Consider the following 12613-nt stretch of genomic DNA (forward strand, 5'->3'; position numbering starts at 1 on the left):
TTTGAGTACCATCCCAGAAAGCCCGACCCAGTTTTCCAGTCTCTCTAGTAGTATGTTATGATCAACAGTGTCAAACAGAGCACTGAGATATTGCAATACCAGCACCGATATTTTGCCAGAATCACAATTTAAGTGAATATCATTTATTATCTTAATGAGTGCTGTCTCTGTGCTGTGATCTGGTCGAAAACCAGATTGAAAATTGTCCAGGTATCCATTTGAGTTTAAGTATTTGTTCAGCTGATTAAAAACTACCTTTTTTTATAATTTTGCCTATGAAAGGAAGATTAGATATTGGTTTAAAATTGCTCAAAATGGTGTTATCAAGATTCCTCTTTTCCAGAAAGTCGTCCTTGGGTGATGAGTCTTGTACCTGTTTTGATACATCACAGTCTGTCTGTGAGGAGCTCTATGGGCAGGGCTCAGCTAGGATAGTGTCCATCAGCAGTGCTTGTTTTGGCTGCATGGTGTTATCAGTGTCCTTGTGGGATATGTCAACCACATGATGACTCGGACCTGGTGTGTGTGTGCTGAATGGATTGACACACTCTGCTGAAGGATGATGGAGGGAAAAGTAGATATTGTCCTTAAACACTCTAGCACCAAGTTTGTTTGGGTGGAGGCCATCCGGTTTAAAAAGTTGTCTATGGCCCCAGAAAAGATTGAAGTTGTCGATGAAATTCACAGCTTTTATACTGCAAGATCTTTGTAGCCATGTGTTCAGCTCAAGCATCCTTGAAAGCATATTTGTTCCCCTTGCTGGGAGTGGTCCACTGATGAACGACTGAACTTTTAGTCTTCGAAGTGTTTCAAAGAGTTCACTGAAGTCCTTCTTAAGGAGTTCTGACTGCTCTTTCCGAATATCATTCTTTTCCACATGGATGATGATTTGATTTGCAGTCTTGTGCTTCATCAGAATGTTATAAAGTTCCTTGTTCACATCAGAGACCGTTGCTTGAGGAAGGCAGCATGTTGTTGTAGCCCTGCTACGGATGTTTCTGATAATCAGAGTCCTGGGCTCGGCTGCACTCTGAGCTGAATGCCGCTGTCTGCTCGTCCTTGAGCACCTGTTAGTAGCGGTGTTAGCTGCTGGCTGATCCGATCCATGTTTAATCACATTTGAGGATTCCTCACCCGCATTCATTAATGCTTGAAATCTGTTCTCAAGATGTATAGGGGGAGTAAGAATACCGGTATTTACAAGCCTTGTCTTAGCTGAATCTGGGGTAGAGGAAGCTAAGGCAGCAATACAAGAAACTTGTGACAATCTGATCTCGTGTTTCTTTGGGTCCCGCTCCCTGTTTCTGCCATCGATTAGTGTGGCGATCAGTTTCGGCTTGTTCCTCTACACTTGGTATAAACTGTTGAGATTTAGAAGATTCATGGGACTCACTGGCTGTATTCTGAGAGGGTCCTTGACGACGGTCTGCTGAGTGCTCCGCCTGTTTTGGAAGTCCAGGAAGTAACTTTGTTTCACGAATCACAATCCTTTGTAGACGTTTGCAGCAGTTCATGCAACAAGTAGATCCAACAGGAGGCATTTTCTCTCTCTTCTGTTTGAATGTTGGCAGTTGTTTTCCCGTCTCCAGAATGTAAGCTGCTAGCAGTGGCAGGCAAAGTCTTTTTTTGTGGTATTATTCCAGTCCCAAAGTTTTAGCTTTTGCCAAAAATCTGTTGTTTGAGCACTGTGCTGATCTGCTGAAGTAAAAATCTTAGAAAAATCAGAGAAAAGTACAGAAATAAGAAGCAAAGCGCAGAGCAGTAAGCTAGAACATCTGAACGGTAGCAAAGCCAGAAGCGCAAAGACAGGCTCACTCTCAGTTATAATTAAAAATAAAGCTTTTATTCTTTGCAAAGAAGGTCAGACAGTCATACAGTAACACAAGTTCCAGCAGAGTGCGACAAGAGGGGAGGGCAATCTTCCACCTTATATCCCTCTGCTGCAACAAGGTTATAAACCCTTAACAGCAGACCAATGCTGCACAAAGTGATTGGTGCAGGTCACAGTTTGTTAGTGGGAGGGGGTAGTCGAAGGACCTGGGGATGTGGGAGCTGGGGGGAGGGGGGGGCAAAAGAGGGGAGGGGGTTCAGAGTTCAGTGGTGCCTGGGGCAAAAAAGGGGAGGGGGGGCACGTTCGGGAGGGAGTTCAGCTTCCTGACTGCCTGATGGATGAAGCTGTCCTTTAGTCTGCTGGTCCTGGCCAGTGTCTTCCCTTATGGCAGCAGACTGAAGAATCTGTGTGTCGGGTGGGTGGGATCACCTGCAATGCCTTTGCGGGTGAGACGGGTTTCGTAAATGTCCTGGAGGGAGAAGAGAGAGACACCAACGATCTTCTCAGCTGCTCTCACTAAACGTTAAAGTGACTTGTGGCAGGACATGTTGCAGATGCCATACCACACAGTAATGCAGCTCGTCAGAATGCTCTCGATGGTGCCTCTGTAGAAGGTGCACATGATGGGTGCCGGGGCTCTGGCTCTTCTCAGTTTGTGGAGGAAGTAGAGATGCTGCAGTGCTTTCTTGGCCAGTGCTGCAGTGTTATCAGTCCAGGAGAGGTCCTCTGTGATGTTCATACCCAGGAAATTGGTGCTGCTCACTCTCTCCACAGTCGCACCATTGACGGTCAGAGGAGCATGTTGAGTGTGCACTCTCCTGAAGTCAACAAAAATCTCCTTCGTCTTCTTCATATTCAGAGAGAGATTGCTGTCACTGCACCACCCAGCCAGGCGGCTCACCTCGCTCCTGTAGTTTGTCTCATCCCTGTTGCTAATGAGACCAACTACAGTTGTGTCATCTGCAAACTTAAAGAAGAGGTTGAAGTTGTGTGACAGTGTGCAGTCGTGGGTCACCAGAGTGAAGAGAAGGGATCACAGCACACATCCTTGGGGGACCCCAGTTTTCAGTGTGATGGTGCTGGATGTGTTGCTGCCAACCAGTACTGCCTGAGGTCTTCCAGTCAGAAAGTCCAATAGCCAGTTGAACAGCGAATTGTTAAGCCCCAGCTGGACCAGTTTGTGAATGAGCCGCTAAAGGAATGAGGGATGAGGGATGTTTTTTTTGAATGATAAAGAATATGTTCTTTTCTGCTAGCTAGACCATTAGCTTATACCAGCTTGACAATTCAAAGTTGTCCTTCTCACCTGGATAAAAATGTTAATTTCTGTTCCAATTTATGTTCATGCATTCATTTTTCAGTATTTTCCTAAACAAGTTGCCATGTTTGTTTTAAGAATAATGACTGAAAATGTAGAGTCTTAATGAGTATTTCTTGAAGCGTGACTTCATTAGGAAGTCTTTCATTTTGTTATCCAGGAGCTTCTCTCTTTCTTTGGCTCTGCTCTCCTGTCTGGTGTCGATGTCCTGACAGCAGTTTTCTCATTTTTAATTGGTTGTCATTTCTGGTGCCAGTGTTTGATTGAGATCAGGTGTGTGTGGGAGGGATTAAATATCTGATGAAAACCGTCAGATTTATTGCTGGCCAGATTTGACCACCTGTTTGGTCCACTGGCACAGTAAGCGAGTCACTCTTTCTAGTTCAGCTCTTCATCAGATGCCTGCTACCTGACAGAATCTGCCACATGACAGAGAAAGGATGCCAACTCATGGTCATTATTTTCACCAGCACTGTCTCTGCCAGCCACACTGGCCATGAACACCTATCAGACGAATAAAAATATCCCTGTGGAAAAAAAATATAAAATAAATCCTCAACCCTCTCTCTCATGATGTCTGTCTTTTTCATTCTAGTGAGTTGGTTCAGTCAGAGGCTGATGTCTACCAGTGTTGGATGTGATTTGTGACCATTTGAGTAAACTGATACACATGAACTGATCTTATCAACCCACAACTGTGACATTACATTTTAGTGTAGGGTTTATACAGATTACACACACATACACAGATAAAGACCCAGGAGTTTCATAAAAGCTTCTTCCTTTTAAGAGAAAACTCAGATAATTCTTGTACTGTTTTGTGACTTGGTTTGTACTGAATCCCTATTCAATGTTCAACATTATGGATTGGACAGCTGTGACAGAGTTTGGAGTCAGTTGATTTGTCCTATATGAATTTGTATTATGTTTTTTAATAAATTTAAAGAATTGTGTTTCGCTATGTCTATATCATTGATCTTGTACATGTGTTCTTATGCATTACAAACGTTTATGTCTGTGATGTGGTAATGCCAAATTCTGGTGATTTAAATGCCACCGATGGAGTATTATATAGATTGTGAAACATTACTAAATATAAAAAATGTTAAGGAAGTAATTTTCGCAGCTTCCCGCTTGTTTGGCACTGTTGTCAGCAAACCTGTGTTTAGGTGAATTTATAGCAGTCATGGAATTACTTTGTAGCTAATATTGCTACAGTAAAAGTATCCATTTAGAATAGGGGTTTTAGGAGCAACGTTTTGATACAATATAGCCTACTATTAATATAAAGGCAAGATGTTTTTTTTTTCTCCAAAATAACACTAATCAGTATTTATGAAAAAGAGGTAATTGTCTTTTAAAAAAATTTGTTAACAATTTTAATTGATAGCCTAAATTAACATGTTAACTTTAACAGCCCTAAAAATAAATTTTGTAAATCCCACACACTTGCTGGCACTGCATTGTGGTATTTTAGGTTTAAAAACCTCTGATATAGCAATTTTATGGCTCTGTAGATGGTGAAAATATTATCAGGTAAAAACTGAACTACTGAATATTTAATCAGGCCAGGTCACGTCAAAACTAATTTTTATTTACCAGCATAACCTGACATGTCAGTATTGATTACTGCACATTAGGCCCCAGAGCTTCTCAACATGCGCATTGTTCATTGATTTTAAAGACTGCTGATAGATAAAAAAATATATATTCTAATGAGTGCTGATGCATTAATATCTTTAGACATTCTTATGCAGCCGTGTGTTCGGATATGCAGATTGTACCTTTAAGGGAGAGAGAAGGAGAAAGAGAAATAGTGAGAGAGAGTAGAGGGAGAACAGTAGAACTACAAACACATTAATTTTATAGTGCACAAAGCAGCACAGCTACTAGCCTGCAGCATTTGTTACAGGACTGGAAAACCTGTCTGAATGGAAGTAGGAAGAGAAGATGAAAGGGGCTTTAGGTGATGGGTGAATATTCTTTGATGCCTTTTGGTCTGTCGGTCATAATGAGGTCTACAATACTAAAGTTGTGTGAATATTTCTGTGCGAGTGTGTGTTTATTTTGTGTGTGTTGATTTGTAGCTAGTGTTTAACTTAAACCATTACATGAAAGGATGTGAGCTTTCTGACATAGTATGATTGTTTCAGTCTTGGCCAACCAAATAAGGATAGAACCATTAGACCATGGTTTAAAATACTGAATGAGAGAGACACACAGAGAAAGAGAGACAGCATGTGAGCGAGCAAGAGAGAGAGGTCTGATGTGGACATATACTGTACTTGGGGAGAAAATGAAACAGAAATGTCTGCGTGTGATGATATCACCATCTGCAAAATTCCAGTGGGACTAATTAAAATGAATGGAACGGAGACCCCTGCCCCCCCCCCCCTCTCTCTCTGTGTGTGTGTGTGTGAGAATGTTTAAGATGCAGCTGCTGTAATGTGAAACATTAACTGGGTAAGAAAAGAAAAAAACTCACAGCAAGTATTAGCTTAATACGGCTGTGGAAACACTTTTCTATTGTAAGTAATCTGAAAGATTTCTAAATGCATCTACTTTCGGAAAGCCAAATAAAGTGCTTTTGCTTTCGCCTAGATACACACAGCATCTCCCTGACATGACTGCTTCAACACTAACTGCGGTTACTGAAACCATGTCTTCTTTCTTTGCATGCACATTCAGGCGGCATTACTCAAATATTTCCACATAGTGATGTAGACTAGTGGGGGTGTGTTTGAATGAGCTGTTTAAGGGGTCTTAACTTTGATAAAGAATATTTCTTTGTATTTGAAACTTTAGTCTTTGCAACTTTACAGATCTTCTTCATGACCAAGAGCTTGTAACACTCCAAAGAGAAAGAAAAAATTTAATTCGCATCATATGACCCCTTTAAATCGTTTTCACACTCAAAAACTGCACTTCTGTTTCTGAAATATTGCCCTTCTGCAACAGAATTTCTCTATTTTCTCTGTCATACTACAAATTTTATCACTCAAATTCTGCCATAGAAAGAAATACTGCCCCTTGTATCAACAACACAGCCTTACAACTCTAAAATACTGCTCCTCTATCTCTGAAATACAACATACTGCCAATTAAGTGTATCTGTGGTTGCAAATGAACCTTTTTTTTCATTCATTTGGATGGAGGAAAAAGTGTGCGAAATGTTTTTGCTGAATCAATTGATCAGAAAGATGTTTCTCCAATGCACACTTTCAACCATTCTCTCTATCCTTTATTTTTCACTTTTACAGTCTCATCTCTGGTGTGCCTTTTGGCCTGAAAAATAACAGTACATTTGTTGCAGATGCAGGCCTTTGTTAGTAGATAACTGGAAAGTAAATAGTTAAAAAAGGGAGGAAAAACATTAAAATAAATACAAGGATTTACCACTACAGTGAAAAAAAATTCTTACCAAGAAAGTGGCAAGATGAAAACCACTATTTTCTGTTTCAAACTTTCACATAGCATCTTTAGGTTATAATAACATTAAAAATTCTAATTCAGGTTTTGATTTTCAAAGATTTATTCAAATAAAAAGAAAATATATTATTTTTTTATTTTTTTATTTTTCTCAAAATGCAATAAATCCATGATATTTTTTTTTCTCAAAATGCAATAAATCAATTGAATCAATACGAAATGAATTTTTCATATTAAAACTGATGAAAATACACAACATAATAAGTTGACCCACATTTGACAGCCTCTGAACCTGGTCAACACTAATCTATAATTATATACCGTAATTATATACAGGCACTGGACTAAAAATACATTCATCAGTCATCGCTTCCAAAATGAATTGAACAAATCATCTTGTTAATGCTATAAATTAATTACAGCAATTAAATAAAATTACATCATGAACAGAAATTCCAAAACGACATTTCCCTTACATTCAAGCTCCAAAAGTGAATTCATCTTTGCCATTTTACATTCATTTAGTTGACTAGTGCTATGTGCAGTATTAACAAAAAACATAAATGGCATTGATAAAAGACAGCGGCTATTTAAATAACTGGATATTGGATTTTGCATAAAATGAAACATTTTCTTTTCAGTACTGACCAGATACAATACTGATATATATATATGTATATATATATAATAACTCTTTGCCTTTTTCTGATATTGTTAAAGAATTGTAAAAACTAAATAGCTAGCAATGAAAGCCTAGCTGGAGATTTGCTAGTTATTAAGCTTGACTGGTATTAATGCAGAGACATGTTGATTACTCTAGCTAGTGGGTGTTTGGCAGTGTTTACTGAGAGTTACTAAAGAACTAATGAACACAGAGCAGAAGTTTAGCCATCAAAAAAGAGCAGTCAGAGCAAACACAACAAATACTCAACCCAACACACTAATACATACAATGTCCTTCTACTGTGTGATCAATCTGTTGATTGTTAGGGAGTATAATGAAGTTCAATTGGTATTATTTTACAAATTTTGCTGATGACACTCTAAATTGAATGAGACTTGACTACAAACTGCATTTCAGTTTCTATATTTTCTATTTATACAGTAGTACTCATTACAGAATTAAATATTAATACTGATGAGTTTTCTATTTTTCTATGTGCCAAAATACTTCTATCCCAGCTTAATATGCAATGACTGTAAGTAAACCCCAAAAAAGCTGTTTGTCGTAACAATGAGGAGATGGAATTGAATGGGAAAACTGTTTGGAAAAAATGTGGTGGTGTGGTGCGGAAATAACGCATATTTCTGGGTATGATGTGAGAATATAAATGTCAGCAACAGTATCTTTTTGTTTGTTCATGGCAATCCACCTTCACACTGTAAAACTCCCTCCAGGCAGGGGTTTTCCTGCCCACCCCTCAGTTTGAACAGGAGAGATTTCTATTGAGCTCTGCTGGTTGAAAGATAATTAGTACGGTAATCTGCATAATTTGACACATTCCCACAGTGGCTCATAGACTTCCCTGAGCCAGGCAAACTATTTCCAAATCACCCCTTTATGTTGTTTATCTCTCTTGCTTCAAAACACGCCATTCCCTAACATTTCTCTTTTTCCCCACACAAAATCTGTCTTTTTTAGTCTGCTGAATAATGTGCCTGGAGTTGTGTTGTGCACCATGAATGTAAAGAGGCAAATTCATTATTAAACTGATACTAATCAGAAGAGCAACTCACAGGCCTCCATTACAAAACTGCAGGGGGGGGGATATGGGAGAGTTCACTAAGAATGAACTGTGCCCACTAATAATGTCATTTATTTGTGCATGCTATTTGTGTTGTGTTAGCACCCAATTCACTAATGGCATTATGCAAATCAGGTAACAGTGCAAACATGCCCAAAAATTAGTGCTGAATGCAATTTGCACAGTTCAGTTCCCCATTTTGCAGGCCAGTTGCATAATGGTAGATTGTGGAGGATGCAGAAACTACTGTACAGCATTGCTCCACTACTGCAGTCCAGGCACCTGAATCAGCTCTTTAAAAAGCAGCTTCTCATCAATGCCTTGTTTTTGGATATGTGCCCAGTTATAATATTCTTCTTAGACTACTGGTCTATGTAGTTTTACTAGTTAATTTCTTTAGATTGATTATTTAATTTAATTAGATTATCAATTATTTTCATCCAGAGTTGCATTGTGAGGAGGCTGGAAGGGAACTGACTTTGCTAATTTAAGCTTAAATCTACCAATTGATGTCATATACCCATTGAGAATGGGTAGCAAATTTAAAAATACATTAAGCCCCAAAAAATTCCCAAACCAAACAGACAGACAACAACATTACCAAAATCAGTACCAGCATCAACCACTAGTTAAAGGCTTACTCTCTCTCTATAAGTAATTGTATAATTCAGTGTTTTGGAGCACTCATCATTGTATCAGAAAACATTCAGGAACAACATGATGACATTTAGATAGCACTGAACGAGGGAATGAGATCAGTGTAATGCTCATGTGCTAAAATGCTTTGTGTGTGTGTGTGTGTGTTTCAGAATGCAGGAGCGGGCGGCACAGAGGGTGTGCGCGTGGCTCTTGCTGGTGTTGTTGACCCTTCTGTCTCTCTGGGGTCATCTGTCTGATGCCTCCTCTCACCGCAGTCACATCGGTAAGTCAAGGTCAAGGTTCATTCGGTAAAGCTCGTTAATATTGCTTTTTTTCATTTTAATCTACAGTGTTGATCATTTTAATGAGCCGTCTCATTAAAAAACAGCTTATGTTGATTGCATGAAGTTAGATTTGGGGCGATATTACCATAAACATTTTAATTTGGCTTTTAAAGATCAGAAGTTTGGTTCTTGTGTCTATCTGTACCAGAAATTTGAACGATATAAGCGCAAACCAAAGACAGAGAGTTTTTGTAGACAGCTCAGTGGTAGGTGGATGGTTAATTCAGCTTAAAATGTTCCAGTGAATGTTCTCTGTTTATGAGGAGAAGAGTTGATGGACCGCAGGACACTGACGTCTCTGTAGTCATGTAGAGGCTGCTGCAGAATGTTCCAGAAGAAAGTGATAAGAGTTTATTTGGCATAAGAACTTGTTTCTTTTATGTAGTAATTGAAGACTGTATACTGATTCTGATTTATGCAACTGACAGACACTTTCTAAAATGAGTTGCATTGCATTCAAAGGGTGGATTTATCAGTTTATGGATTCCTGAGGGATGCCATACATGATAAATATTATTTTAGAAATGAATAATTATTTTAGTTTAACAAGACATACTTGTTTAACTATAAGAAAAAAAGATAGTCATAATGGTCTTATCAAGTAACTGTACAACGTTGTATACAAATGCAGATACAAAAAAATTGTGATTGTTACAGATACAAATTCAGATACAAATACTGGCGGTTACATGAAAATTTTAATATGTAATGTAATAATTATAAAGTGTTGACAATTTACATATGTAATTGTTGCATAAGGCTATGAATTAATAAGCGTTTATTGATTAAAAAACTAGTTAATGAGTTTTCATTTACAATAGCATGAACCACGAGTAGTCGAGTAACTAGAGTAACTCGAGTATTTTAATTTTTAAATCGACTAGTAGAAATCAGTAGTCTTGCAACCCCTAATGCAGCTATCTGGCACTATTTGCAATAAGTAGTATAAAATAGCAGAAAATACTGGTACAGAAATAGCAGAAAATACTGGTATTTTTATAGTGTTAATAGAATCTATGTACCACTATTGCACTTAGTGTAAATAGAATCCATTGCTTTTTACACTTAGTGTAACATCTATTGCTGTTTGCACTTAGTGCAAATAGCCGCTGCCTATAAAATCTGTGTGCTTTTGTTTACTACAGTCTTCCCTGCACGATAATTCTTCACTTTGATTGGATAAGTAGTCCAGAACTTAAATATGTCAGCCACTGAGAGGTGGCAAATAGTTCAGAGAATCAGTTAATTACACACTACTGCTAACAGGTCAGAGCGAGGTGACTGAACACACACACACACACACACACACACACACTAAACCACTGGGAGGGAGAAACTAATAACTCTAAACTCTTCTTCTCTATACGAGCAGCAAAAGCTTCAGGGACAATGAGCTAAATGAGAGTGAAGTATTTGTTTTGCACACACACATACACAGGGAATATAGCCAGAAAGTGTGCTGCTACCGTAGGTCATTCTTTATGAGGCTCATCCTCTCAATAAAACTAATATCCCTGGAGAGAGAGAGAGAAAGAAAGAGAGAGAGAGAGAGTAAAGGAGGGAGAAATGCTGCAGGGATCTATTGAAGGGCATAAAGAAGAGAAAGATACAGAAGTGTGGAAAGAGAGACAGAGACAGATGAGTGTGTCGTGAGATGAAACGCAGGAAGAGACATGGTTCTTGTGGATGACTGCAGTCCTGAGCTCTCCTGCCCTCTGAATATGTGTGTGTGTGTGTGTGTCCTGTGCCCTTCTGCCCTGTAAAACATGAGTCTCGCTCTGTCTGTCTGACATGTCCTAAACCTACCCACCCTAAACAAGACACTGAGACCAGTGACATCAAAACTATGAAAAGAAATAGTTCAATTCAGTGGGGAAGGTGTGTCATAAGGACACAGAGGAAGGAGTTTATAAACTATAAATGGGAAGATTCATTGAGATTAACCTGATAAAAATTGATAAATTATCTGATTTGAGTCGCTGTGTACAATATTACACCTTTTTACAATAGTAAAATATTAATTTAATGTTGCTTTTCTTGACTGATACATGTTATAGACTCATTGTATTTTTTAGTTTAATATTTTAGTGGGATGATTAATGGCGATTTACTAGTTCGAAAAGATTTGATTCACAGATTCAAGTCATTGTGTAGCATATTGCATCTTTTATAAAGCAAAATAGTTGTCTCGTTTTCAAATGTATCACTGGAAATTCTTTAAAAAACTTGTTTTGGTGATTTAGTTTGTTATAGCTTATAACTTATTCATGTGAATGAACTGATTGAAAAATACATGGTTAAACATTGCTTTTACATAACTATTTTCAACTCATTTTATAGCCTATATTAGTTTGATTTGTAGAACTGGTCTGAAAAACCTATCTTAGTGAATTGGTTCATTGGAATATTAACTGCAATTAACCTGTTCTAACATAATGAATTCACAGAATCGCTGTGTAGCTTTGTACACCTGTATAGCAAAATACTTAAAAACTTTTCATAAGTATGTTTTCCACTCATTCTACATCTTAGTCTAATATGTACAGTAGCATTGGAAAGTTGTGATGTGGGTAATTATGATGGTTTATGTACAGTACATGATTCAAGTTGCTTTTTTATATTAAATATTTTATATATTAATTTAATGTGTAATTAAATTTAATTGGTTTAAAAAAAAACTTGTTTTAGTGAATTTGTTCATTGGCAAATTGGAGATTGACCATAGAAAAGAATCAATTCACCAATTTCAGTCACTGTGTAGCATTTTTGTGAAGCAAAATACTTAGCTAAACGCTGATTTTCATAACGGTTAGTAAGGGTGAAAAACTCACTAAGGTACTGTAACTGCATAGCATCCCATGTATTTTCTGTTAATACACTGCTGCGTTTGCTGGTGCAGGTTTTTTTTTTTTTTTTTTTTTTTTTTTACACACACTAATGGCAGTAACAACCCAGGTTTTAACCCAGTTATTTAGTGTAAGTGTAAATCTCTTAAAGTTTAACACTGTCACCCTAATTGAGAGTCATTCTTTCAAAAATACTTTTTTGAGACAGATACTAGCAACAAACAATTTTTTTTTTTCAAATTAAAATGATAAAATGTAATGTTTGAAGATTTTTGCATGCTTATATATCTTTATTGTAGCCACTGATTGTTTGTAGCTTGTAGCATAGCTAACTTATTTTCTAAGAGCAGCTTGACTGTAGTTTAAGTAGCTTTGAGTTTTAAAGTTGCTTCCCCAACACTCATTGTGTGTTTGAGTGTGTGTGAGGGTCACATTGTCACACAGCTCGTGACCGATGGTGC

The 12613-nt window shown here is 37.8% G+C and overlaps 1 protein-coding gene across 2 annotated transcripts in view; it reads left to right on the plus strand.

Annotated features, from left to right (window-relative positions):
- Positions 1–12613, plus strand: part of LOC132115178 (chemokine-like protein TAFA-2) — an 84692-nt gene that overhangs the window by 43162 nt on the left and 28917 nt on the right. For both annotated transcript variants that reach the window (XM_059523573.1, XM_059523575.1), the window contains exon 2: positions 9133–9245. In XM_059523573.1, coding sequence (XP_059379556.1) covers positions 9134–9245 — 112 coding nt within the window. In that variant the 5' untranslated portion in view covers position 9133. The remainder of the gene's footprint in view (positions 1–9132; positions 9246–12613) is intronic.

This window comes from Carassius carassius, chromosome 34 (assembly GCF_963082965.1).
Source record: "Carassius carassius chromosome 34, fCarCar2.1, whole genome shotgun sequence".
NCBI classification, from domain to species: domain Eukaryota; kingdom Metazoa; phylum Chordata; class Actinopteri; order Cypriniformes; family Cyprinidae; genus Carassius; species Carassius carassius.